General features: G+C 34.5%; 1 protein-coding gene across 2 annotated transcripts in view; it reads right to left on the bottom strand.

The window, feature by feature from the left end:
• LOC140742916 (uncharacterized) overlaps nucleotides 1-26,293 on the bottom strand; it is a 106,686-nt gene that overhangs the window by 52,557 nt on the left and 27,836 nt on the right. For both annotated transcript variants that reach the window (XM_073073985.1, XM_073073986.1), the window contains exons 2-6: nucleotides 17,608-17,795; nucleotides 13,401-13,570; nucleotides 9,170-9,337; nucleotides 2,767-2,999; nucleotides 626-732 (exon numbers count right to left, since the gene is read on the bottom strand). In XM_073073985.1, coding sequence (XP_072930086.1) covers nucleotides 626-732; nucleotides 2,767-2,999; nucleotides 9,170-9,337; nucleotides 13,401-13,570; nucleotides 17,608-17,795 — 866 coding nt within the window. The remainder of the gene's footprint in view (nucleotides 1-625; nucleotides 733-2,766; nucleotides 3,000-9,169; nucleotides 9,338-13,400; nucleotides 13,571-17,607; nucleotides 17,796-26,293) is intronic.

The following is a 26,293-nucleotide window of genomic DNA, read 5'->3' as shown; positions in this document are numbered from 1 at the left end:
TACATTTAGTATTCATGCAAGTGTATGCAACCTTAAAAAAAATGACGGATTTAATCTACTATTACAATCGATCCCCAGGTCCAATATTACCCAATGAACTAATAACTGACTGGTAGAAGTCATTGTTTTCCTAATGTAAGCATGCCATTCTGCCATAAGATTTTAATTACCGTATGACGTTGACGAAACAAAACACTACACAATATTTATTAACTCTTGGATATGCTCCGGTACATTATGCAATACTATTATCCAATCATCAGAAGTATGGCTTTCGTAGTTTCAAGGTAAAGTTCTTATACAAAAGCGGGTCTTTGCCAAAATGAAGAATAGATACCGCGCGTATTTCTATACACGAGTTTCAAGATCATTTTTGTATAGTTCAAGCTTCTAGCGCCATCTATGCAACGGAACTGAAACTATCATGTCATACGTTGTAGAGGGCGTTCTAGTTTATGTGTAACATTTATACTAGAGGGCGTAATATACCTTATTTCATTGCACACGTCGTTCTTTAATACAATATTTTTCGAGACTATTTCTTGTCGACTTTAATAATATTTTTGACAAATACGGAAGCTAATGTAGGAGTGTTGCTAAGGAAAGGTGTAAAAAGGACACTTACATGACTTGAACTGCTGTGCCAAAGCAGCGCTGTCAGCTGCGTGGTGATAGTCGTACAGTGAGCGGTCCACCAGTTCATTTGGTTCGAATCCCAGAGTGTTCATCAAACTGGAACAAGACAAAACATATGAAAATGTGATTCATAACTTTTTTATTCATAGTACGATTATTTTGCCGAATCATAATTTAAGAATCCCGTTTTATTTCAAATAAATAGTTATTTAACTGTTATTATAACACATAAAATTGCTGAAAGGAAAAGAAAACATTACAGATATGTAAGACGCGCAAAAAATATTGTTAAAACAGGCTATAAAGTTCCTCGAGAATAAAAAAAAAACACTTTATAAACAAGTTTTTATGATAATGTCGCTAATTGACTGCACATGAGATAATTGCACAATTAACGAACAAATTGTGTTTCTTCCTTCTAGACTTTTAAAATGAGTATAAAGATATAGAAAATAATAAAATCAGCTACAAGTAAACCCATACAAATAGATCAATATGATGCAAAATATGAATATACAAAAAAAAATGTTTTTACAAAAATAAAACAATTTAAATAACCACAAATGAAAAGTATCATTCCCATTAACAAGCCAGAAAATAAGAACAACAAAAGTTTCTAAAAAAAATAAAAACGTTCTCCAATTAGATCGCAAAGGTCATTTCTATGTGACCTAGTCACCATGTTTAGGTTATGTTCATATACCGGTACCTGGATAGTTAACCTTGAATGACCTATACTCAGTCTGAACCTAACACCACTCAACTTGTTTTAGTATAACATTAGGACGCTTTCCAGACAATGAAATATAATAAACAAGTACCTCTCTCAACCCAACGAAGCGACAAACTCGAAACAAATTCGAAAAGGGCGCCATCCCGAAATCCGAGAGCACTCAAATCAAAACACAATAAAAACAACACACCACTGAACATAAAACACAAAACATTCACTTTTAAATTACTGTAGCCGTATGCACCGAACGAGTTTATCGCGTACAACAGAGAACTAACAACTAACTAAACCGCGAAATCACATCACATCATGTTTAACCTACAAAATACATTTGAAGGTGATATTTTGTTGATATAACGCGGCCGGTTTACGTTGTACGTTACGGAGGCTAACGCGCTACGTACGGGACACTTGCCTAAAATTTGTCAGGTAATACCCACGAACAATAGTTGTTGAGCGCCATCTTTCTGAATACGACCGCAACGCGTTCTCTTTGTGTTCGGGTCGGTTTTATTTTTTAACTTCCAATATGTGCGTACAGGTGGCGTTAGTGATGGTAATTAGAGAATCTTCTAAACGGGGTCAGGACTATTTCGGTTTGGCTTGCAAATTACATCGGTGTGTTTTCGCTACGGTTTCATATTACTAGCAACATTGTTTCAACAATCGGCTCAAGTTAAATAACAACTATTTATAAACTTTTGACATATACAAAAATCTAATAAATGTTGGACATCATATTATAATTATAGTCTTTTTGGTAACCTAACGGTAACCTTAACAGTGATAGAATTTTCCTATACACTTTCGACTACTGCTTCAATACAACTCTACTACAATCATGCAGAAATAGGTGTAGTAGTTCCATAAAATCTTGTTAATTAGTTACATCTAAAGTATAACAGAACTGTCCTGAAATTTCGACCTCAGCAACTACTGCCTCTACAAGCCTCAGGAGAATTACAAGTCTTTATGAAGATTTTTCAGGTAGAATTACAAGTTTTTATGGAGTTTGTTACAGATGTCCATATGCGGTGATAACTAACCATTAGTTACCATACAGTAACCATAGTTTTAATAAAGCGATTCAAATATGACTATACTCTGTGAAAAAATATATTCGACCCAACAAACTGGCAATCGTAATATTGCTAAAACTATCTAAGAAGTGATAATTTCAAGATTATAATTACATGAAATAATCGTAAAAACTAAAATCATAAATTTTGACCGTGACTTTATAAAATGATTCTAAAAACTAAAAAAAATCAATATCACTAAAATTAAAAAAAAATTGCTCATGAATACAACAACAAAAACTATTGCAGAAAACCGCCGCACGCACATAAAAGTTTGTCAGACTACAAAAGACATTTCCATCAATATTCAATACTAACCCTTCATCAGTATACGTGAACTTCATATCCAAGCTATGTTTCGTGAGGAAGGTCTTGCTATCCAGCGGGATCTCGATATTCGACGGATGGGGGATCGGCCTCCCGACCGCTACCAGCGAGCCCGTCTTGTTCCTCTTGTCGTCCTTCTTGTCATCTTCTGGTTCGTTGTTGTTCCGTTCTTGGTCCTTCTTGTCATCCGATTGCATCAGCATGTGACCGGTTACGTGGATCACCTGGGGAGTTCAAAATTTGATCGTAAGTTAAGAGTTTTATTTTCAATCACGTTTTTTTATACAAATTTAAAGTGGTCTTATTTATATTTTTAATGGCATTAAAATAAGACTCTTTCTACGCTCAGTGGATTCCATCACAGTAAAACTAAAGGGTTTTTTTTAGCTTTAATTTTGCAATATCTTCTCAGAGCGATAATATATTTTTCATTTATTTATTTCAATTTAATAAGCATTTTAAAGATGTTATGTTATAAAATTGAAAAAATAATGATTATAGTAATACAAAGAATCATAATTTCTTTAAATTTAATTAAAACTTAACTTCCAACTATAAAGAGTTTTATGAAAATTTTGTACCAATATTATAAAATTTAATTATTCATAGACTTTATTTATTTAACCCTCACAATCAATTCTAAAACGCAATATATATTCTATACTTAATAATTAATAAAAAATACCATAAAACATTGAATGCATTCTAATGCAATGATCCGTCACATCGCTTAGCCTTTGTTTGATAAAAATGGATTACCTACGTGCTCTTTACGATTTTAGGCTTCCATTTAGTGATAATGTTTTTCTGAGACAAAATAATACTGCATTTTATACGCATTTTTAAATTATATAATGTATGACTAAAGTAATATTTATTGTTATTCAACTAGACAACCCACGTGGCGAAGTAGCCACTATATTGACACGCAGATTTGGCGCGCAATGTACTCCGGGCTCGATCCCCGGTGAAACAAATCTCTAAATGTTGAATTTATATCTCTGTTCGTAGTCAATATGTCAGTTTGTTTATTCGAATTTTTGTGTGTCCATGGCATCCACGATACGGGAACAATCCTATGGGATTATGAGTGTAAAAGGCGTTAAGCCGTTATTTACAGACACGCTTCGCTGTATCTCTCTAATAATCTTCCCGAACTTGGAGATATAATGATGTAAAAACATCCTTATATAGAAATGCCATGTTGTGTAAAAAAATCAAATCAAACCATCGGGTATTTGTCAAATTTAGCGGACACAAACATACAGTTGATTTTTATATATAAATAATAAAGAAAAATACCTAATTTACAATATCAAAATGCTTACGATACTAATAGAAAAAAAATCGTAATCAAACGTTGACATGAAAAATAGTCAATGAAGTATCTTAGTTTCGAATATAAACAAAAGTATAATGGCATACGTGCCGAAATACACATGTAAGTATTAAAATTACAGACAAAATATACAGAAATAGCACAATATCAGTATCATATTCCAATAAACTAGTTGAAATGTGAAACACAACAGTTACTTTCTGAGAAACGATTTGTTTATCTATTTTAAGTAGTCTGAAATTTCATACGCAAGTTTATATTAGTCACTATAATATGTTTACGTTTAACAAGTGATGTAAACGATCTTTTGTGTAACCTTATTTTTTACCTACACGCGTGGAACAGTATGACAACGTATGCTAGAATACCTTTTTATAATATAGGAATAGAAGACGAGCATGCAGTCCACCTGTTGGTAAGTGGCTATTACCGCCCATGGACATATGTAATCGACCCCAGATATCCGATAGATTCCTAATCCGATCTGAGGTTGATAACCTGAGAACCCGTCACAGAGGCGTTCAGAAGATGAAGTATCCTTTAAGTCCCTTCAAGCCAAATGACAGGAGCGCTTGACATTAATTTTGTAAAGTAGAAATAGGTGTGACGTTTTTGCCTCCGGGGTCGAATCAAATAGAGTTCCACCATTTTCGGACTTCGATACATACATATTAAACATTACGGTTTAATAAACAAATATTATTACGTTCGAACTCCATATAATATTTATTCTCTTAATGATAAACAGTGTTATGTAATGTGTTTGGTAAACACGATCTTTGTCACATTATAGTGTTATCAAATATGACAACCAATTTATATTTTTGGGCAAATGATAGGCACATTATGTACTCTTCATGGTCATAAGGTGTTGATTTCAGATTTCTACCTGAGGTTGGCCACAATGCGTTACTCGGATTTAATATGTCTCTCTTACTGAGCCCTTCAAATAAGAACACTGCAGCGCTTGACAATGCTTTTATTAGGCAGAAATAGACCTATTTAATCAAAATACTATTTCGATGACTTCAATCTACACTGTCAGTAACTAAAATATGAAAAATCGAATTTCTTTAACCTATAAGCAGACAATTTTCTATATATTTGTTAATCTATATACGATTTATATAACAAATGCACCATATTTATAACTTATCAAGTAATATCCAAAATCTACACACTAATCTACCCACAATCAATCAACTTTAAAGGACTTTAAAAATTGACAGATCAATCTTTTTATCTGCATATCATGCTATAGTGCATGCTAAAAATGCATCGCATTTCATGCATGCATGAAATTCACCGTGCACGAAGCTTAAGATAACAAAAAGAATACAAGTATATATGTACTATACGTACAATGCATTCTAGAAAAAAACTGATAACGCACATATAGGTAATTCGAAAATGAAGTCAATTAGACTATCTCAATTTATATTGTAGATTCCGTAATACATTCCTTATAGAAATACATAAAATAAGCGCTTGTTTCTATGTGCTACTTTTTAAACATTTTTGTCTGGAATTAATTATCCTGAGCTCATAAGTAAAGAACTTTTCATGGCAAGGCAAATAACTTTTAAGGAGTTAACGTAAGGACGCAAAAAATATAATCATTCTAATCATAAAAAGTTGTTAATGTTAGTAGGCATAGTTTTTTGCAATTGACATTTGGACGTAGTTATGCGAAATAGATCCAACCACAAAAACTAGTTTTTGAGAAAATAGGTCTTTTAGGAAAAGTTAAATTGCTTAATTTATGGTTGGTATCACTGACATCTGTATATTATAAAAGAAAAATGTACCATGCAGCGTGTATATTTTTTGCATATACGAAAGTTGATGTGGAGATGCTATTTGTGATAGTAACTAAAAAAAAAACGGTTTTTGTGGGTTGGATCCATTTTGCATAACTACGTCCATTTAATCTCGAATGTATACCACATTTAAAGCGACAATATATTAAATACAGCAAAACCCCATATCGCTAGTACAGTACGAATTGCTAAATCGATTTATCAGCATTATACATTTTGTCGCCAATAAGTCTGTTAAAACGATATCTTTATTCTGACGACTCCTCACTATCAAATAGGTTACAGCTAAGCTAAGCAAATAATACCTAACATATTGTTAGTTATATGATATTTTATAATAAAGCTTGCGGCGTGTTTACGATTTTTAAATGACAAAAATAGTATTATTATGATTATATGTAGATATTAATATACTCTTAATATAAAAAAATATAAGTTTATTTATTTTCCCATAAATTACATTGATAGCCGAGTGGTTAAGAAACTCGGCTCTCGATCGAGGGGTCAAATCCCAGGCACGCACCTCTGATTTTTCAAAGTTATGTGCGTATTAGAAATTGATTATCACTTGCTAAACGGTGAAGGAAAACATCGTGAGGAAACCTGCATACCTGAGAGATTTATAAGAAAAAAATACCTCAAAGTTTACGAATACGCACTTGGCCAGCGCGGTGGACTACGGCCTAATCCTTCTCATTATGAGAGGAGACCCGTGCCCAGCAGTGGAACAGTAATGGGTTGATGATGATGAACTTACATAATACATTATTATTATTTGAACGTGGTTAGAACCCTTAGTAGTTCGACTCCAGTGGCACCACTACCACACCTTTTTCTGCTTAACAGCAACAGTGCTCAGCGCTGCTATGTTTTATAAAGGACACGTACTTATCCGAGACGTACTAACTTCGTCTTCAAGGGTAGCAACGCATCAGTGGCCGACCTCAGGTACGGATTTAATCTTATCAGGGATTGATTACAGATGTCCATGGGCAGGAGAAGCTACTCAGCTGGAATGCGTAATCGTTTCCTAATTCTACATTAATATAATATATAACATACTATACCTTTGGTTATATTTCATGAAGACGGGTACTTATATGTATTTATTTATGTGATGATTATTTTAAGTATTTGTTTTTTAACTGTATTCTAATGGCTGGGTACCGATTAACTTATTATATACGTAAGTCGATATTGGCACACTATATAAATGCTTTGGGCTATATATCGAAGGTTGTTTTCGAATTACAACGTTGTAACACGAGTTACAGTATTTTACCTATGATTGCATTGAGCAATGAGTCTATCGCGGTGTATATTTTAGATTATTAATCGTGTTAAATTGCAGGATACTTAAAATCGATTCGTAATCACTTCATCACATTGCTGCTTTCATAAAATCGTTTTTAAGATATGTTGAAGTATCATAACGATTTTTTTATTTATAGATCCATCTACAAATCCTCTTAAAACTGCTACAAAGCGTCAACTTAAGTAGCCTTACTTAAGTTGGACTAGGAGCCTTCCTAGTTATGCTATAGATAATAAAAAGAATCCGACGTATTGAGAATTTTCTCCATTTGTTGAAGTCGGTCAAAAAGGATACAAAAGATTCAAAAAACATAAAAGCAACATCAAATCGTGCCGTTTTACATAAAATACACAAATTACGCATAATACGCATTTAACTAACTTTAAGTCGAAAACTTTGATGAGTCTAGTGTTACACGATATTAAATACTTGGAAAACATGCCATTGTGAGGCGTTGCCATGCCAAGTGGTTGAAATATAATAAAATTAATATTCTTTATTGTACCCAAAATAAAACATGCATTTTTGGACGATACAAAACGCGGTCTTATCGCTAAAACAGCGTTCTCTTCCAGACAACCTTAGGATGAGGAGTTAAAGAGTGGATGACTTAAAAGAACTGGGAGGGTGCAAATAAATGATAGTGTCAATTAAATTTAGAGATAGCATACTATAGAACAAATAATAAATATAGTGGAAAGAAACTAAAAAAAATTGGAAAGGAAAACAGAGTTGAAGGTAGTGAGATTTGATTTTTTAAGGAATATTAGGATTGGGAGTAACGAATAGATACAGGGAGGGAGTCCTAAAGACGGATAGCGGATACAGTGTAGGATTTTTTATAAAGGAAGTTTAGTGAGAGAACAAGATTTTCTGAGGAACGAGATAAGGAGGAGCAGTTGGATTATATAGTAAACAATAGAGAAGAGATAAAGTTCGACATTAAATAATATAAAGTTCAAGTTGTAGTTAAATCACAGTTAAATTGAGTCTGTAGTGATTGCACTTGGCTGTGCTCATTTTATTGGAAGAGGTATTTAACATAACATTATGAATTTCGTATTCCGATATTATTTCTTCCTTCCTTCCTGTATTTATGCAGTTTTCCCCCGCGAAGCATTTCAAAAATAGCCATTATGCTATAAATTGGAACAATTAAAATAATTATTATATTAACCTCGACTGGATCATTATTTACTTAGTAATTAAACGATATTTATTATAAAACCAGTGACGATTTCCTACGTGAATTATGGAAAAACACAGTTTGCGTAGGATCAATCATTATCATCAATTCAGAGCAAAACCTTGACCCAATGATCCTCGTGCATTCGCATTACTTTGTGTCTTCAATATTCATTTTATAGTGTATAGTTAGTATTAAAATAATTATTCTCTGATAAATTTAACAAAATTTTATATACTATTACTAAAATGGAGAGTTATAAATTTAATACTAATATTTTTTTCTGAACAGATTAAATGTAGACAGAATAGGCTAAATAAAATTAAGACTTGGACTTTTGATTAAATCCCAAGCCATTTATCTCATATTCCCTTTTTGAGCTAACAAGATAAGCTTCAATATTTTAGATCGCGAGTGTCGCAATCCACACTGGAAAATATTGCTTTAATTTTTAGTAAGAACACATTGTTGAATTAGTACTGTGTACTCGTTTGTTAACCCCTATATTACAAATAAATATATTAAAAAAGTTTTTAATAACAACTTTTTTAGAAATGTCCTTATTCGTATTTTTCTCAGATAGTCCAAAGTCCAAAGTGTTTGCAAAATTTCATCTCAATAAATTTACGGTTTACAATATTTAAGACTCACATACATACAAATAAAAATAAAACCTTATATACAAGATACACCACAATCATCATTACGACATGTCATCAAGCTTGACGCGTTACCTTATACGAAGCGGACTTGAGATGCACGTTCCTCCCCTTGCTGGTGAGCGTGCACTTGAGCCGCAGCAGCAGGTCGCGCCTCCCGCCGCCGGAGCGGAGCGCCTCGCGGATCTCGTCGTGGTCGCACGGGTGACTGAACTCGAACACGCTCTGGCCCATTATCTCCATCTGTGGTCCGTGGGGATTGGGATTTAGTGTTTAGGTGGTAGAATTTTGTGGTTCGACCCTGCGGCACCAGCGCCCAACCTGTATCTACCTAATAACAGCAGTGTTAAGCGCTGCTGTGTTCTGGTTTGAAGGGTGTGGTGAGGGAGATATACGTTTCCGAGGCGTTCCAACTTAGTCCTCACAGGTAACGGCGCATCTGTGGCCGACCTCAGATTGTAATTTAATCCTATCCAGGATTGATTGCAGATGTCCATGGACGGCCGTAGCCACTTACCATCAGGTGGACTGCATGATGGTCTGATACTCCTATATTACAAAAAGATTTTCAACTGTTAAACTAGAGAAAATTTATGTTTCACTAGCTCAACTCTTAAAGTATTTATACGGTTGAGCTACTGCGACAATAAAAAAGTCTCACTAGTTTAACGGTTTAACCAATCAGTTGAAACTTCAAGATTCCAGTAAGAACATTCGCAGGATATTTTTGCTTTTTTTGTGGACTTCTGCAATCGATTCATTTAAAAAAAAACTAGTAGTATTAGGTATTACTTGTGCAATTCCGATAATTTGTGCGTGTGAAAATCATTTAACCTAAATTCCAATAAAATGAGTAAGAAATTTTAAACGAACGAATTATTTATTCCTTTAATCGCACGTCAATAAATTTAAATATCAGTAGTTAAAAGAACTCGTTAATAATAAACCGAAAAGCAACGCGCATAACTCCACTTATTTATATTGCGAATGATCTACAATTATAAGCAACCGACGTGAGATAACGACTTTGCCCTTTAACCCTTAATAGTCAGTCTCTGAGAGCTTACTGGTGAAACCTACGTACTCGTCACATAAAGGGAGAGATAAGCACGGTGTACAGAAAGCCACTTTTCGACATGTCCTATCACACTCACATCTCAGCTCATTTCAGATAAAATAACTTGTTCTTTGGAAACTACCATGTATAAAAGGTTGAGAAGTGTATACTCCTTTATAAACCTATTAAGATTGTACATAAGTATTTATTTCTCAAATGAACATTATATTATATAAACATTCCCGGAAGAATATTAAAATTTATTTTGATCGCAATAAATTGGCGTAGTTGCATTTTACTCGACCACGGAGGATAATGTTTTTCAAGCATAATTGTGCATGTGTGTCTCACTGTATTTGAAGGCGGTAGAACCCTTTGTGGTTCGACTCCGGCGGCACCACCGCCACACCTATTTCTATCTAATAACAGCAGTGTTAGGCGCTGCTGTGTTCCGTTTGAAGGGTGTGGTAAAGGACAGACTTTTCCCAGGCGTTCCAGCACAGTCCTCAGAGGTAGCGGCGCATCTGTGGCCGACCTCAGGTAGGAATATCTAATCCTATCTGGGGTTGATTACAGATATCCACGGGCGGCAGTAGCCACTTACAATCAGGTGGACTGCATGCACGTCTGCTTATCCTATATTATAAAAAAAACAATTCCCTGGCATGCCCTTCAGGTTTGTGGCAGTACCATAAACCACAATTCAAAGAAATGCGTTTTTGTTTTCACAATAGACTATTCGGTACTTCTAGTTAACATTCGTTATCCTTAAACCCCATACGGCAATGCACAAACAAAACAACCCAATAATTAAATACATATTAACATTGTCACTTGTTTGTTTCGATCTCCTATTTAGTTTGTACTCGTATTATGCACAATTGAAACACTATTTACGTTTAATTAAGTTTGCAATTGCAAGCGAAACCAATTGTTTTGAGATGAACAAGGAAAATCTTGTTATACCTAAGTTTGGACATAGGATTAATTGTTTTCTAAGTAAACTGTATTATGTTTAGATTAAAACAAAGTAGGTACTGCTTGAGTCTAAAAGGGAAATACCCCATTAATTGATTACCCCATAATGTTTGATATTTGGTCAACATGTTATTAAGTCTAAAGTCTTATCTAGTTTAGGGTCAAACTATGTTCAATGCTTCTATACACAACAATATTTTTGTATACAATGGAATGCATGTCGCATCCTTCAAACTATAATACTTAAATTTGCACTACTGTTGCAGGGCGGATAAATATATGTGATGAGGATGTACCTCTGTCAAACTACAAATTGTAAGCCGGCTGGCTTATATAAGGCGATCATCTTACTCCCGTCATCAACTCCATATAAAACCACTGTTCTGTATGGAATTGGTCATAGAACTCCATAGGCGGCAGTGACCACATCCGTTCTGTTCCGTGACCATCATCAGGTGGAATATGCAGTCCACTAGTTCGCTACATTAATCTTATAAAAAAGGAAGGTGTACCAATATGAATTCCGAGTATTTCCGAGTTCCAACTTAGTCCTGATGAAATTTTGAATGGATCTGTGATCGTCAACGAGGTTTTCTGTCTTTTCTATAGTACTGAAAACTTAAAAAATCAAGCTCGTTTGATGCTTCCAGTACAAAAATAAACCTTAATTTAGTTACTATAACATAATCCACAGGAAATATTGATATGCAAACAGATAACCATTAACCATTATCCGTTTTAGATCCATTTAAAGTTCAGACAGCAGCTCGTACGTCATAGTGTTATTATGCGATTATACTTCACTATTCAGGTATACCTAAACCGAAGATTGACGTAATAGCACAGCAATTAGAATGCGACTCTTGTACTCGTTTTTCCTTCTAGATAGGCATCAGCCACTATTATCAATGTATAATCTTTTGAACTATTACGCAGAGCATTTAAATATTGTCTGGTTAATTCGCGTCTCCTTGATTTTAAAAGGCGGGCATTGGTACAGGTAAGAATAACCATGGATGTAACTTTAGGGAGGGCTCCAAGAGTGAGGAGACCGGCGAAAAAAATATCCGAAATTTGTCGGGAAAAAAGGTCCTCTTATTATTATTTTTCGGATTTTATACCTAAACGTGCGAGTGCGAAATAAAGCCTCTGAAATTGATTGGCGAAAAATCGGACTTCCTCTTTGTAGAATCTCATCTATGCTAACGGGGTTTATGCTAACCTTCCCTTTACATACGCCTATAAAAATTAAAATTACTGACATTTTAAATAGGCTAAATAATACATATTGCTAGCTGACCCGACAAATGTTTTGCGATATAATAAAAAAAAATTAAGGGTGAACAATCCTTATCACTTTTACGATTCTAAGACCAACTGAATATGCATATATAATTTGGTGAAAATCGGTAAAGCCGTTTCGGAGGAGTACGGTAACTAACATTGTGACACGAGAATTTTATATATAAGATAGACAAAAATTTAATAACATTATAAGAACTGCGTACTGATGTTTATTCTGCAAGTGTAACCTTGCTTTGAGTTGCAGGTTATTTTTTCGCGATAATATTGATATGTGAAAACCAAATTCCTTGTTTCTGTAAATCTCTTCTGTACCAGACGAATTAATAATTTCGTACAACGTTTCCGGTAAATACAACTTGCTGTTTTATTTATAGATGTTTGTGTCTGACGTGATTCATTAAGGATTAATGATATTAGTCATTTGAGACCTAATGCCTACTTTGCAAGTGATTTTAGACTGGTCCTGAAAATTTTAACTGTATAGTTATATTATTACAAATTTATGTCAATTTTTATTTTGGTCGGATACGAATTTTTTTGACTGATAGATAACCGATTTTTCATGACCTTTACTGAAGATTGTTATGCGCAGATGCGCTGTTTCCTGAGCAACAAGATAGTTGCCTCGTATATAAGTCAACCGGCATCCACACTTTCCATTTCAGGCAGTGTAGACTAATCTTTTAAAAACAGCCAACCGATTTGCATAGGACTGTCTCGCAATTATGGACAATATGATCTGAGAACGTATATCATTTTTTTTCTCTTTTTTATAATATAGGAGTAGCAGACGAGCATGCAGTTCACCTAATGGTAAGAGGCTACTGCCGCTCACCGCCATATGCAATCAACCCCAGATAGGATTAGGTATTCTTACCTGAGGTCGGCTGCACAGACGCGCTGCTACTCCTGAAATATTTCCAGCTTATATCCGCCTCGGAAACAAATTTAAAGTATTTCCGTTACCTGTGAAACACCAAGGTGTTCGGCGATGTTCTCGCTACAGTACACGATGTCCCCCGCCTGGGACAGCACGAGAACGAAGCCGTCCAGCGCCTTCATGTAGGACAGTTCAGATTGCACCTCCTCCAGCCCCTTCGGGCTCTGCAGCTTCGGCGGTTCAGTGTCTTCTGGTACTGGAAACAGACGAGATACGTGTTAGACGTGTTTGTGTGTGTTTAAGTTAGAAGTAGGTATGTACGTACATATGTATAGTATGTATAATACCCTCGTGTTTAAGAAACTCGGCCTCTTGATCGAGGGACCGAGGTCCAAATCCCCGGAACGCACTTGTGATTTTTTTCAAACTTATGTGTGTATTAGAAATTAATTATCAATTGCTTAAACAATGAAGGAAAACATCATGAGGAAACCTGCATATCTGAGAAGTCTTAAAAAAATTGTGTCAAAGTTATGTGAAGTCTACACTTCGCACTTGCCAGCGCGGTGGAATATGGCCTAATCTTTCTCATTCTGTGAGGAGACCCGTGCCCAGATGTGGGATAGTAATGGGTTAATGATGCGCATGTGCATAGTCCTATGCAAATCGGTATACGGAGACTCAGAGAGATGTATTTCTGTGTATGTTATAGAAATGTTAGTGGTGGGCGAAAGCTTTTCTAGACTTTTCTAGACTTCTATATAAAAGGAGTATAGGATTGAGAACGTTAATATAGTAGGCAGAGCAACATAAAAAATACACAAAACTCTGCCAATAAAGATTTCAATAAAACGTTAAAAATGTTTTTAAAGACAGGCTCTTCAGTAACGTCATTATATTTTCGATTTTTATCAGCAAATCTTTTCATTTGCATAAATAATAATTATAGCACCTTCTTAGGAGCAAACGTCGTTTAAAATTTAATTTTGACTTTCACATACGTACGAATTAACAAGGCAAGTTAAATAAAAGCTTGAAAAGATATAAAGGGAAACTCTGTTTATAACTTATATATTGTGCATATATAAGTTATAAACAGGATACCGAGGATTGAAGCAATTAATCGTTAAAATAATAACATTTAAAAAAACATATACAGCAAGCATCTTAAGTCACTTCTTTACTTCAACCTGAGTCATAAATAACAACGTTCATTTAATCTAACGTAACTAATCTACCGTGTTTCTTTCCGAGTGATACATTGTACACCATAACAACACCATTAGCCTTGGGCAACCACAAATATAGCCATAAGATACGAATTTATAGTAAACTTGACCTTATGTAAGTAGTATAGTGGAGAACAACATTTTTGTTACAATTTTAATAGTCCTTACTCCTTACTAATATTATAAATCCGAAAGTAACTCTGTCTGTCTGTCTGGTTGTCTCTTCTTCTCGCCCAAACCACTGAACCGATTTTAATGAAATTTTGTACAAAGATAGTCTGAGACCTGAGAAAGGACATAGGATAGTTTTTATCTCGGAAATCCCACGGGAACTAGGGATGGCGATCCAAGATCGATTTATCGGAGAATCGATATTTTGGATCCAAAACATCGATTAAAATTTAATCGATATTAGTAAGAATTGAATAGTATACTATGCATTTGATCAAGTGATGATCTTTAGCAAAGTTGAAGGTACGAATTTTCAGTTTTATGTATGTTACATTATTTTCTTTTAAACGCGGGCGAAGCCGGGGGCTACTAGTTTTTTTATAAATTATAAATCATATGATTTTATTCAACTTTGATGGATGGGAAGTTACGTTTTTCGAATGTATGAGTATTGAATATACTACAGGAAAATACTCTGTAAATTGTTCTCATGTTTAACATTTTCTACGATTGTAAAACATTGTTGGGCATTTTTGGATCAAGTTTTGATTGTAAAAAAAAAAGAATCATTTCTTAGAAGTGACATAGTTTATTGTTTGCGTATGGTACCTGCATCTTTCCTCGGTAAAAAATGAGTATTGTACACAGGAGTAAATGCAGATACAATTGCAACATAATACACATGAATTTGTAGTTGTACCAGTTTTATGTTCCATATGAACCCATTCCAAATTACAACCTGTCCATTTTGAGATCTACAAAAGATGTCCACATTACATCTTCAGAAGTCTACAGTGAAACAGATCTTATTTTTATTCATTGTCTTACGTAGTTCTTACAACACAAATACAACAGCTCTATGCTGGTAATACAAGATAGGTTAAACAGATTAAGGGGTAGGTGTGAAGCATAGCAGTGTCATCACAAAGAATAATCGCAATCGTAATCAAGGAGTCAAGGAAAGCGATATTCTTACCATTTCAATAATTCTATACCTATGTTAACTTTATATTAAATAGGTAAGCATTAATGAAACAATGGTCTACCACCGCCACATAGGCGGAAATCAAGATGAATCATCACTCATCACCAATTCAATGGTCATCTTAAAATTGACATCTAACTTATTCAATGCATGCAGCAGTCAACATGTGTCTCCTGGGAAAACCAGCAGATTCGATTTGTATGCATTTGTATGTTACCAATAAAATCCCGTGTCATTGTATGCGTGATGAATTGCGTAATTGTTCTAGTTTCATTATATGTAAATTGAAGTAATGGTTTATTTGCTGTTCGCCGATCGCTATAGTTCAGTGAAAAATTGACATTCAAATGATTATTCTCAAAAGATAACTCGTACAAAATTTCAGGGTATTTGTTCGTCAAGAGAACACGTGCAAGGGTTGCTAACCGACAACACTAAACCATGATTCTCTTATAACTTAACAATGCCAAAACTATTGTACATAAATTCAAGTCATAAATAAAACCACGGAATAAGAAAAACTAACGTCTTCACTACGGAGTCTATCGTCATATAAGTAAGAGGGGTTTAGATTACCGCTGTGGCTAAGTGCAAATTGGTAGTCTTCACACACCCTTAATTTTTTTTTAATTCGCGTGTAGGTTTTCTCACGAAGTTTACCTTTACCCATTAATGATAATTAATTTCTAAGATACAAATAACTTTAAATTATCAAAAATTGCTTGGGGTTTGAACCTAGGACCTCCCGATTGAGGTCAAATTTTAACCACTAAGCTATGAAACTACAGAGTAAATACTATTATTTGTAGAAAGTGGATTCTAAAGGGGTCAGTCAAACCGTGGCGCAATAAACGAACGATTCTCAGAAGTGCTAATTATATTCAGAATTCTTGCGTATTGAAATTGAGGAAAATATATTAGAACTTTTTTATTTGATTTATTTTTGTTTCGAGAAATTATGGATGAACCATTTGATAAACGGGTCGGTTCGATTAATAATGTTTTCTTATTAATTTAGGGTTTTTTATTACATGTTTTATGAAGACAGGAAAACCGAATAAAATAAGTTGGAGTGAAGTTCGTCTTTATAAATCTATCCACACTATTGTTGTATTTGTTCGACTATCAAGCAAAATTGCTGAAACAATTTTGATAAAATATTTTCATTTATTTACGTAGGGGCAAAGCTGTTGACAATTACTTTGCTTCAGACGGAGCAAATTGCAGTTACTTACTTGAATAATCAACAAGGATGCAGTTATAAATAAACTTAATTATACACAAAACCACAGTTAAAACATTATTAGGTACTATTATTTTGTTTTGTCATTCGATTGAGCTGGCTATATAAGTATTAGGTATTAAAATATTTCATTCTTTTCTCGAAATCATACCTACTTGTCCTAATACTGCCATAATGCCATTTTGTCGTTACCATGTAACGTATATAAAAATGTTATTCCAGTAAATTTGAGATATTGGCATTTTTTTGTTCATCTTTCTAATACTTTTTACTAATCTTACTAACGGGGGTTATCAATGTATAAAACATGTAAATCACAAATAGAAAATAATCAAACATTAAGAGGGAACCCTACACAATTTGTATACCTACTAACTATGGCACCACCACCATATGGTTGCCTTATTCTAACAGGTAGCTGTTGTGTTCTGTTTAGGTGAGGTAAATATCTAAATCTTGTCTCATTTGAGATTTCATACGGATGTCCACAGACCTCTACAGTCCTAGTAGAAGTGATTCCTACCAAAATTATGCAAAATTAGGTCGTAGAGATCATAGTAAAGCATAAAAAATACCCTGCAACTAAATCTTCTTATTAGTAAGAATCTCACAAGGACTACGTTTCTATTCTACAGATTAACGATATCAAATCAGGTAACACTCACGCATAGAGACAACATCGCGCACTTTCAAGTACGATATAGCTAGACGCATCACAGACGCCTTGTCCAGCTGTTCCACCTCCTCCTTCTTGGCCGGCAGCGCGGCTGTCAGCTCCGCGAAGATCTGCATCTCCTTCGTGCGCCGACATCTTGCTGCCACGCGAGATTTCTCCTTCCGCTTCTCGTTATTCCTGGGGACAAGAATATACGTCCATTTAAATCAGGCTACGTTTACTTCAAACACAGTTAAAAATTGGTTTAAAAATTAACTTAAGCTTAGACTACGTAAATAGTTTTGTGTATATAAAGAAATTTTATTGAGAATTCAGTCAGCCTTTTGAACCACTATTTATTTTTTTGTATATAAAAATAAAATACATACAGATTTGTTTTGTTATTAAGATTTTTAGTTTTAAACTATTTTAGTTATTAAGTTTTATTCTAATCTAAACGACAAAATGGCCGCCCTAAGCCGCCATTTTGTCAACGTAAATATCCGTCAACGTAAACATCAAAACGTGAATAATGTCTCGGGTGCTTTTTCATTGGCATTTCGGGACTTGGAAATTACCTCGTGCATTGATTTTGAAAGGTATTATTTCTATTCTAACCGTTACAGATATAAATGCATATTACAAATACATACCTCTTCGAAACAGAACAAAGTTTGTTTTTGTTATCGGTAATTTCTGGCGAGCCCGGTACACACATTCTACCTTAAAATTATTTTGAAACTGCCCTAAATTAAGTAGTTATAATACAATTATTAGATTTATTGTCAGGAAAATAACAAGGAGCAATATAGAAACATGACTTTTCTATACAAAATCATACAGTGGTATGGCGTGCTATTAGAGAAACTTAATTAATTTGTCATTAAGCTGTTAGCGGTATCACTTGTTCCAAATAGCATAATATATAGGGATGGTGAAATTATCGCCATAAATATCGATAAAGCAATATGACCAGTTTTTTAAATAAGCAATAATGTGATTTCGATATTTCATATTTTTCCTTCATAACATCGCATCGGCAATAGATCAATTTCGATCAAAAATATTTGTTTTGGGTCGTTATTATCGAACCTCCGATATATTGTTGCTTCCCTAAGCATATTTTACAAATGCGTCACAAATGTGATCGAGAATTATTTAATGAGTTTTATAAAGATGCTATTTATATTTGTTTTCTTGGCACAATTAACAAATGAATGTAAACAATCTGGCTAATTTATCCTATGATGTGCCTTCAAATTCTCTAGGTACCATACATTAATTATTCTCAGTGTAATTCAATATTCTTATTGCGTTTTTGAAAAATTAGAATTTCTTTTTTCTCTTTATTATAGAATTAGCATGCATGCTTGATGGTACAACAGTACACCTGATGGTAATTGACAATTGAGCCAATGGACAATAGCCTAACACGCTCTTCAAAGTAATACCATAGCGCTTAAAACTGCTGTTATAAAATAGAAATAGATATACCAACGTTGTCTCTAAGTCCGAAGTCGAATCACATAGAATTCTACCACCTTAATGAAGGATTTAATTTCAGATTGTCTTCATATTTAACAGGGTTAAGAAATCATTTTAGAACACAAAGACATCATGCTTAACTGACAACAACTCAACCATACCATCAAAAAACTCAAGTCTACGCGCATTATATCAAAATAATAGCTTCTAAACTTCAATAGCTAACTCAATAGAGCAACATAGTAGCATTTACAATGATTGATGGTGAAACAATGGTGATGCAGTACGCATTAAAACAACCGAATGGCCCACAGCAGACTAATGGTACGATTTGAGCCGTGTTGACGCACGAGAATACGTGAGTGGACAGATTAAGTAGAAATGTGGCACTCAACTTTCGTCTTTTTACATCATACGTGTTGTAGAAATTCGAATTTTAAAATTGTCAATATACTCTTTCTACCCGACTGTATATGTGGATTGTATATATGTCTCATTCTTTGGCACGCCCAATTTGGCATTACTTACCCCAAAAGGCTTGATGGGTTTAACATATGTTGTCGGATTCATCTAAATTGTGGAAGTGTATAAGCTATAGATGTTTTAAAGAAAACGGATATTTTGTTTTTATAATAATTGATTTATCTGACTATGTGTTTCTCCCGGATTTACCCTCACTCACATCACTCCAATTAAGGAAGGACAAATAATCAACACTTTTAGAAATTATTTAATATATTAGTATACAAGATGAGCTCGGAATGTACCTACTCTTAGCATTTTCTCATTACACATAAATCACGCATTTATGTATAACTTGAACAGATTTCTGTCGGAGATAGGTTGAGTACCGCTGATATTATCGAATTGATGATGTGGACGTCGCTTGAATAATTGAATATTTGATGGAACACTTCGCGAAACATGAATGTTGCTATATTTCCGTCTACTACATACCTATATATTGAAAAGCTAAGGTTTCCAATTCTCCATATATGAGTTGAGTGAGCGAGGAATGCACCGAGGAAAACTGGATAGAAGTAGTAGACGAGCATGCAGTCCACCTGTTGGTAAGTGGCTTCTGTCGCACATGGACAGCTGTAATCAACCTCAGACAGGATATGATATTCCTGGCTGACGTCGGTTACAGATGCGCCGCTACCCCTGCCTCGGAAAAGTATGTCTCCCTTACCAAACCCTTCAAACCAGAACACAGCAGCATTTAACACTGCTGTTATTAGGCAGAATTAGTTGTGGTGGTGGTGGAGTCGAAGTACAAAGGTTTCTAGCACATTCAAATAAATATATATACACTACGGATCTTGTAACAAAATTACTCGAATTATTACTTCATAATCTGTGTACTTATACAGTTCAACCTTTTTATATTTCGAATAGCCGAATATCCTTTCACAACATAACCAAGTAGAGCGAGACGATAAAACATGGGACCGGTCTCATTTGGGCAGTGATAAGTAACAGTTAGCGATAAGATTGGAAGGTGGCGTGGAATGTACAGAGGAAAACATTATCCAGTATAAACGGAGTCTGTAAAAAACTGCAATGTTCTTACCGAGAACAATTATAAGACGATCTGTTGAATTTTAATAAGTTAATCGAGTGCTAGCGCAAATAATTGTGTTGTATCTATTGGATCATGTTAAGACAGTACAGATAATAATGAAGATATGAAGAGCACGTAGGCCTGCGAATTGTACACTTCTCAAACTGTTAAGTAACAACGGGCACGGTCAGGAGCTGGATGAGAGACCACTAGTGACAATATTGTATGCAAGCTCCCGTCCTTCCGGTGGCTCGCTAAAATCCGTTATTTATTAAATTTTTGCTAACCAAAAATCGAAATTCGACAATTTCTAGCATATTGGTCGATTAACTATTGATAACGAGCTAAGTCTATCTCGATTGTCAATAACGATGGGGACAGGCTTGCGCCCGTTAGTGATTCTTCCTACAACTGAGAAGGCCGGTAATACTCTAGATAGCGGCTTCTGCATTTTGAAAAAACTGTCAGTACACTTTTCACGACTTTATAAGCGCCAAATAACTTTTTAGTAATAAAAATAGCCTCTAGGATATTATTTTTTCGTAATAGAAGACATTTCTTAAATATAAAAGGACGTGTTTACTATCTTTAGTATATGCTTAAGAACAACATTAGAAATACATGTACCTATATATGTATAAAACCGTCTCACGCCAGCAAAATGCACTGATTTACAGACGATAACACCAGTGCATTGACCTTTGAATGGTAATAGAGTGTGCATACGTATTCATATCGTAACTGTAAAGTAAATATATAATAATATCTATATGTGTGTTACATGTGATGCTTGTTAGCGCACTATATTAGTCATTACTACTGAAATACTTTATTGGTCAAACTCGGTCACTATAGAAACAATTTTTTTATGGTTCGTCCTCTAAATATGTTTGTTTGTTTTTATAAGGAAAATGTATATATCATATTATCATATATTTAAAACTTTTATTACTTTGTTCTATAAAAACATAAATCATTACTTGAATACATTCATTTGAAATATACGTAAACATTATCTAATCTCTGTAATAACGATACGTAACAATACAACCAAAATATTAACGTTTCCACGACATTGAAGGAGACTAATATTCAATGAAAAGAAAATGGGTTGTAGTAAATCCCTACAAAGTTTTTCATAAACACAACAGAACATTGATTATGGCAAAGCTATCCGCCCTAGCTGCATCTATAATATATATCCTCAAGCGGGAGCGGGCAAAGGATCAGGTACGGGTACAGTTGTCCCTGTAGTCCCGGGACTAGAATAGGGCTGCAGTATCCCCTGCCTGTCGTAAGAGGCGACTAAAAGGGGGCTTCCAGGGTTGCGGGCGGCAAGATTGGGAGGTCGAGTCATCCAGCAAGCAACTCCGGGAAGGACGGCGGTATGTGTGGTCGCATACCGTCGTAAACACCAGACGATGTGGTGAGTCCTGAAACTCACCTAGGAGGAGCCCGAAGGGGCAACGCGTTCAGAGGACTCCGGTTGCGTTCCGTAGGAGTCCTCTTGGCAACGCTGAGGACGGCCACCGGGGGGGTTTTAGTGCGGTAAGAATCCCACATAATCCCGTGTCGCTTCTACGACACTGGGTATCTTTTGAAGGTTTCCCCCTCGTAAACAAAAAAAAAAGGTACGGGTACAGTAACCTGTACCTGATTCTTCCACGGGTGGTAGAAGTCGACCTTATAGACCTGAAGATCTAGTTGTCGGGAGAATCCCACAACTAAGGTAAACCTGGACCGTACCCCCCTACGCTGATCGATACAGTTTTAGCCAGCACTATTAAACATTACTTCTACCCGCATTACTACATTTTTAATAAATCATTGTATTCAACTAGGACTGTAACAAATCACTCAGACGTTCCAATACAATCACCGTACTCGTAGCAGAAATGATAAATTATTTCATACATTTAAAGAAGTAATTAATACACGTCCAAACAGTCACATGAGATTAGGGTTGCGTTGCCAATTATTTTCCAGGTGAAAATAGTATTTTCACGAAATTATGTCTCTATGTATATACGAAATAACATAGACGTTAATGGTATGTGCAAACATTGATAGGTAGCCTCGAAATTCATATTTGAATTCCGGGATTCGATTTCCTCTATCTCTACATCTAAATATTCTCAGCTATGTGCGTATTAGTAATTAATTAGTATTTGCTGTATCGGTTAATACCGTGGGGTTTGGTTATTGGCAACAGTGCTTAAAATTTACAGAGAGAGAAAATAATGCAAAGGTGTGTAAAGTCTATCAACTCACATTTAGCTAGCGTTGTAGACTAGCTTTGTCAATCTGAGAGAACACGTAGCAGTGCAATAGAAGGTTGATGATGATGGTGATATTATATGCTTTTAAAACCTTTACGTACAACAACACTACAGGACTAAATGTCTTTAACTACGAAAAGCCGAGACACGGAAAGACTTAACTTGTTTATACCAAATCTACAAGATTTTTATTTTATTTCATCATTGTAAATAATCCTTGACAAAATGAATGGCATACTTCTGTTTTGGACAAAATTATGTTACTGTCGTTTAAATGTGTATTTTTATATTAAACAAACACTTTATCTAAACTAACAAACTACTACTTCTTAAAGCAGTTAAAGTATTAGTGTTAATGCAAAATTTACATTGTTACCTAAATTATACATAGATAGAATGTATATTTGCCTATTTCCTAAAGAAATAGTTGAACTGAGATAGACAGAGCAAGTATAAGAACATTAACGCAAAAAATATCATATTTAGGTTTTTACGACATTTTATGAAGACCTAGATGATAAATTACTTTGCCTAATGGGATTTTTGTGAATGTATAGGTCCCCTTGCTGGGCAAATCTCTTACCATAATGTTCTAAGCCAGAATGTTTTTTTACTGATTTACCATACACATATAAAATGTTCTAAAGCAGGTATCTCAAGGGAAAATTCTAAAGCATGTGACTTAAAAATGTATGTTTTATATTAAGAATGAGTAGGTAAGTACTTATGTTTTTACAGTCTAAGTATTACGTTTTCGTCCAGTTTAGTATAAGTTGGGCATCAGGATGATAAAACTTCCTAAAGTTTGGCCTGATTCAGATGATATAATGATTCTATGAAATAATGGTTCCGTCTAACAAAATTTGACCAAACCATCTCGTATTTTGATCTGTCAAGGTAAATACATTCATATTGGACAATTTATACCTTGTAGGTCTAGACGTAACATGCAATCATTTAATTAAAAAAAACAAGCGTGTGTCTGTTTATTTTCAGGTCAATGTCGATAGAATCAAAGCTCTGCGAACAGCATTTGAGTGCTGTATTACACTACACTCTGTGTTCCATACGAAAATAACTTTCCGAGAATAACCGAAGAGTGAAGAAAAAGCTAAATAGGTTTATTATGCTCAGTAAAGATCCAAACATGTTTAACACGGAGGAAGAGTACCAACAAAACGGAGAAACAACAAAAAAATGTTTTTAAAATAGCAATCGAACATGAATTGCAACGTAACAGTAACTTAAAAGTATTATAAAACTATTATACCATTTCACAATAAAGAACCTAATTACGGAAACAAAACGGAATACAGTTTAAAATATTAGCATTACAAATAAATTAATATGCACATTGAACATAAAAACAAACTAACATTACTCACTTTTTGGGGCAATCAAGAAAAAGAATAACATACATAAAATTATAAGTTGCTGAAAATGACACCTTATTGGCAGTATTTTTTTTCAGAAGATCAAATAACCCACTTTTGAAATTATATAACACACTCCTTCAGGTCTTGAAAAAATCGGAACTCACATTTCTATTCCAATTGATATAGTAACCGTTTAATCCACTCTTGATATACGTACAGAGATTCAAAATATTCGTACATAACTCAACTGTAATAATCAACACAAAAACATCTTAATTAGCAGACACATGTATATAAAAACCAGTTAGATGGTGCGGAACTGAACGCAGAGGCGTAAATAAAAAACGCAGCGTCGACAAAAATGGATACGATAGAACGAAACGTACTGAGGAAAATATATCGATACTGGAAAGTTGCCGTAAACACGAGGCGAGAATATCGGCACCGTATCGTAATTATGCGGTTTTCGATGCCATTACCCGACGAGACGTCAGATGCACGGAGATTGCATCATATGGATGGAAAATAATTTGCCAAGTACGAGTCGAACTCGCACATGGAGGCTTCCGTCCCAAATGTTCATTATTTTAATTCATTTTATGATTTTCAACAATACTTAGTAATATATCACACAAATAGATGGCGTTGGGATGACAATGGGACGACGATTATACGTAATCAAAGTATAATAAAATTAAAATAAGTATATTAAAATATATTTTATGGTTCTTATTTGTATTTATTATAATACCAGTTATAGTAGTAAACGTATTGTAAAAATTTCAACCGTCTTCCTAGTACAATTTAACAGTTACATCAAAAAATGCCGAAAAAAGGTTTGTTGTTTGGAGACCCCCTTTAATATTCAACTTTATTTTATTTTTAGTATTTGTTGTTATAGCTGCCACCGTTATGCCTCCTCTGTCAAAATTTCATGTGTCTATCTATTACGGTTTAAGCGGTAGAGCCCTGTGACAGACGGACAGACGGACAGACGGACAGACAGCGAAGTCTTAGTAATAGGGTTCCGTTTTTACCCTTTGGGTACGGAACCCTAAAAATGGCCCAGTACGAAATGAAATGAAATATATTTATTTTGTATAGGCCAACGGCGGCACTTACAAATTGTCAGTTACAATATTTTCTTAAACTACTACCGGACCGGAACGCGACCTCTACTGAGAAGATCCGGTAAGAAACTCAGTGGGTTTGTCTTTTTTAATTTTAGAAATAATTATTCTCTTTTTCTCTTTTTTTTAAATACCATTATTTTTACATATTATAATTAAAAAAGCATTAGCTCCAGTATCTTGCTTTACATTTATCTAAAAAAAGAAGTTTGTTCAGCAAGATACACTACACTTTGACATTTTCTTAAGTCTAGTCGAACTCACGCCGAATTTTTATTTCATTTCTTTTGCATTTCAGGAGATACGAGTCCTGTAACAGACAGACTGACATACAGCTGTAATTGGAAAGTTGCTGTAAACACAAGGCGAGAATATCGGCACCGTAGTATAATTATGCGTTTTTTGATGCCATTACCCGACAAAACGCCAGATGCACAAAGACTTCATCCATAGGTACAAAAAATGGTTAAGTATTTATTTAGTTCAACATATTATTCAACACAGTGAATAAGTTAATGTATCATGAAAATTTAAATTTCCTTTTAAGGCGGTTCAATAGTAAGAAAAATGTTGAAAAACGCCTCTTTCTTGTTTTATATTTTAATCAAAGCAACACACTCTGAAAAATTCAACTGTCCTATCTATGACGATAAGATATCCCTGTGTCAGGATTGCGTATTTATCCTTTGGGTACGTAACCCTAAAAATGATGTTTATCGATACAGAAAACAAATTGAAGGTTGTTTGCATATTTTTACCCCACTGCAAATGAAGGGTTGTTTTTACACTTTTCAATTATTAACAACTTTTCATTTGCATACTTGTCAACTAGAAGTGATGTTAAAATAAAAAAAGCTACAGC

The sequence above is a fragment of the Epargyreus clarus genome, unplaced genomic scaffold (assembly GCF_041222505.1).
Source record: "Epargyreus clarus isolate Ecla_fem2 unplaced genomic scaffold, WU_Ecla_fem_2.2 ptg000006l, whole genome shotgun sequence".
Classification (NCBI taxonomy): domain Eukaryota; kingdom Metazoa; phylum Arthropoda; class Insecta; order Lepidoptera; family Hesperiidae; genus Epargyreus; species Epargyreus clarus.
The sequence above is the reverse complement of the archived record's forward strand: the minus strand, read 5'-3'. Positions and strand labels throughout refer to the sequence as shown.